Source organism: Gavialis gangeticus, unplaced genomic scaffold (assembly GCF_001723915.1).
Source record: "Gavialis gangeticus isolate Ggan-Ray unplaced genomic scaffold, GavGan_comp1, whole genome shotgun sequence".
NCBI classification, from domain to species: Eukaryota; Metazoa; Chordata; order Crocodylia; family Gavialidae; genus Gavialis; species Gavialis gangeticus.
Window position 1 is genome coordinate 58748732 of NW_017728993.1, and position 3281 is coordinate 58752012.

The 3281-nt window shown below is 47.3% G+C and overlaps 1 protein-coding gene across 5 annotated transcripts in view; it reads right to left on the bottom strand.

Annotated features, from left to right (window-relative positions):
• Positions 1-103: 103 nt before the first annotated feature.
• KIAA1614 (KIAA1614 ortholog) overlaps positions 104-3281 on the bottom strand; it is a 75928-nt gene continuing 72750 nt past the window's right edge. For 4 of the 5 annotated variants that reach the window (XM_019501777.1, XM_019501778.1, XM_019501776.1 and 1 more), the window contains exon 10: positions 104-1363. In XM_019501777.1, the coding sequence (XP_019357322.1) occupies positions 1170-1363 (194 nt within the window). In that variant the 3' untranslated portion in view covers positions 104-1169. The remainder of the gene's footprint in view (positions 1364-3281) is intronic. The other variant, XM_019501779.1, reaches the window with a different exon arrangement.

Consider the following 3281-nt stretch of genomic DNA (forward strand, 5'->3'; position numbering starts at 1 on the left):
TTTTCCAATCATCCGGGACCTCCCCCACCCCTACTGTTCCCATTCCCACCCACCCCCCTGCCACATACACACTGCTTCAATAATGCAGAGTAAAGGACACAGGGAGTTTTCATCAGAAAGTTTTAATAATTTAAATGAAACCCATTGATCAAGTATAGAGGTCTCCAACACTGTTTAAACACTCATTTGCCACTTAGCTAAGCTGGGCTGGGCCAGAAAGGTACCATGCCATGCCATTTATTTCTCCAGTGTGAGTTAGTCCAGGAATAAAATGGGCCTTCATCTCTACTTAAGCTGGTCCACAAGAAAGATTTGGGGCTCTTTGATAGGAGGTTCCATGATGAAGTAACTGCAACCTGACCACAAACACAAATGTGATGAGAGGCATGGTAGCTCTCACTGCACAGCTGACGGCCTAGCTCTTCCTGGCTGAAAACACTAGCAGCAGGTGCTACCCAGTGGCCAGCAAAGTGGGTTCTGAAAAATAAACTGGTCAAGCAGCACCCCCTGCTGGCTAGCCACTGGAAACCGCAGGCATTGAGACACCGGGTCTCAATCCTTCCCCCAAATGTGTCCGTTGTGTGGACAGAAGGAAGAAATCAAACCCACCAGCTCCCCAGTGCTGGGGAGCAAAATATTGCACAGAAACAGCTCAGTTGCTGACTGCGACCCAGCAGTCTGGGGTACAGCACCCCTGCTGTTAATACTCTGCAGAGATAAGTCAAGCGCATTCACACAGCCTGGAGGGCACTTCTCATATTTCCTAGGAGCTAGGGATAGCTTTAGGCTGCACCATGCACTAGGTGCTCCACAGAGATATGGAACAAGTAGTCCTCAGTCTTTTGGCCATGGATAGGGATCCATGTTGTCTGTCACACTTCACATAAGTTAAATATTTAGAACAGAAAGGTATAACACATGCAGACGGAGCATAGCTCAGGAGGTAAGGCTGAACACCAGCCACATCTTTCAAGTCACAAAGGCATCTCCTAGTAGTGGGAGTTGGGTCCCATGGCAAGGACTGGGCATCTACAATCATTGCATGGCACCAATAAGCAGCAGGGACATCACCCATATGCAGATTCCTCCTTGTTCAGTGAAGACACCAAAATGTCAAGGAGCACTGCGCTTCCTGAGAGCTGATCAACAGGACTCTTGAGTCTTCCACACTACCGCCTGATGGGTCTGTGTTTCAGCACTCTGAGGGTCAGAGTGTTGGCCTGCAATAACAGTTTGTTGATGTGGGCCAAACCAAGCCCAGTGACTGTGGCACCATTCACCTCTAGGATCTCATCCCCTATGCCAAGGAGTCCTGCATACAGCTTTGCTGTGCTGGCGTCTGTCATCTCCTGGACGTAGATGCCTAAAAAGCAAACAGAGAGCATGCTCAAGGCACCAGAACTAAGCAGAAAGCATCCCTGCTCCAACTCCCACCCTTCTTGCAGCTCCTTTTGTTGCTAACAATGCACAAATGCTTTCCGTTGCCAGCAGGTCATTGTCTGATCTCTTCAGTCCAACTGTTCTTCTCTCATGGTACCCCCTGCCAGTCTGGACTAGAAGCAACTTGATGTTGCAAGGCCAGTTCCTCAAAGAACAAGGATGCTACGCTGTAAAGTGATGGCAAAAATTCTGTGTTTAGATGAGTTAGGTAACAGGGAACTCCCACTGCTGATCTTTCATGGCACTGGAAAGCTACAGTACTATATACAGAAGTACTCTGAAATGCATGTCATTCAGAGCAAGGACTGGCACTTCTTGGGTTTGAAGAGTACATAGCAGAATGGGCCTCAGCTGGAACCTTTGGACTCTGCTCAGTAGGGGTGTGTGAAGCAGACCCTATTCGATTAGGATTCAGCCGGAATCGGGGACAGTGATTCGATTTGTTGATTTGGATCACTGAATTGATTCGGCTGAATCCAAATCTGAAGAGTCGATGCTGATTTGGAGAATCAGCGATTTGGACATAAACACAGTTTTAAATGTTTTTCTACGTACCTCGAAGTACCAGTGTGGTTTGTAAATGCTGCAATGCTGGGGAAGATGGAGCTCGGCAGCAAACCCGGCAGTGGACCAGAAGTACTTCCAGTCCACTTCTGGGTCTGCTGGAGGGTGCACGGGGGGCCCCCCTGCACCTGCCCGGCTCGGCAATCAGCCGCAGTGGGATCTCCAGGTGCCCCCCAAGACCCAGGAGACACCAGTCACTGAGCCGGGGAGTACAGGAGGGCCCCCCTGCACGCTCCCCGGCAGACCCAGAAGTGGACCAGAAGCATTTCTGGTCCACTTCCGGGTCTGCTGCCGAGTGTGCTGGGGAGCCCCCCCGCACTCGTGTGGGATGGTCTATGCGCCCCAGCATCACAACATTCATAGGCCAACTGCTACCTAGAGGTATATAGAAAAAACATTTAAAGCTGCGTCTATGTCCGAATCATTGAATCTTTCCGAATGTCTCCAAATAGATTCAGAGGGTTCTGATTTGATTCGCTGATTTGATTCGGAGAGATTAAAGGGTCCTTTGATTTGATTTGGATTCATAGATTTGGCCACCGAATTGGGATGAATCTCTGCTGAACTGAATCAGGGACCAAAGCTTTGCACAGCCCTACTGCTCAGAACATACACAAGCATCCATGCAATGCACACCCATTCACTCTGAGTTTCTGAGCATGCCATATTCTGCAAGATCAGGATGTGGAACTACCCAAGATCATACTGTTCACTATGCCACAACAGGACCCTGACATCTGGGCCCTAACTGAAAACTCCTGGTCTCAAAACTAAACCTACAATAGGGCTGTTATCTGATCAGTGGTGAGCTTTGTAATCACGGGGGCTCAGTTTCCATGTACTTAACTGATGGCTTTGGAAGGTGACACTGGCATTAAGGCTATGCTTGGTGGGATCCTAAGAACCCATTATATTAGTAATTGGAATGAAGCAAGCACTCTTGCACAGAGCACCAAGCCACCTTGTCTTTGCAACTTGGGCTGGATTTTGAAGTAGCAGAGGTTTGAACTAGGGTTGGGTATTTGACTGATCAAATAAAGTTTGGTCAATTGACCAGTCAATTATCAGTCAAAAATTGTAAAAAGTTGCCAATAGGTCCAAATAATACATAAAGAAAACAATTTTCCATTAAGAAATGTATCAACAAACAATAAAAATCGTATTTTGTCAAAAGAATTACAAAAAAAAAGTTGTAATTTCTTTTGGTAAAATTCCTATAATCATAGATTTCATAGACATTAGGGCTGAAAGGGACCTCAGAAGATCATCGAGTACAG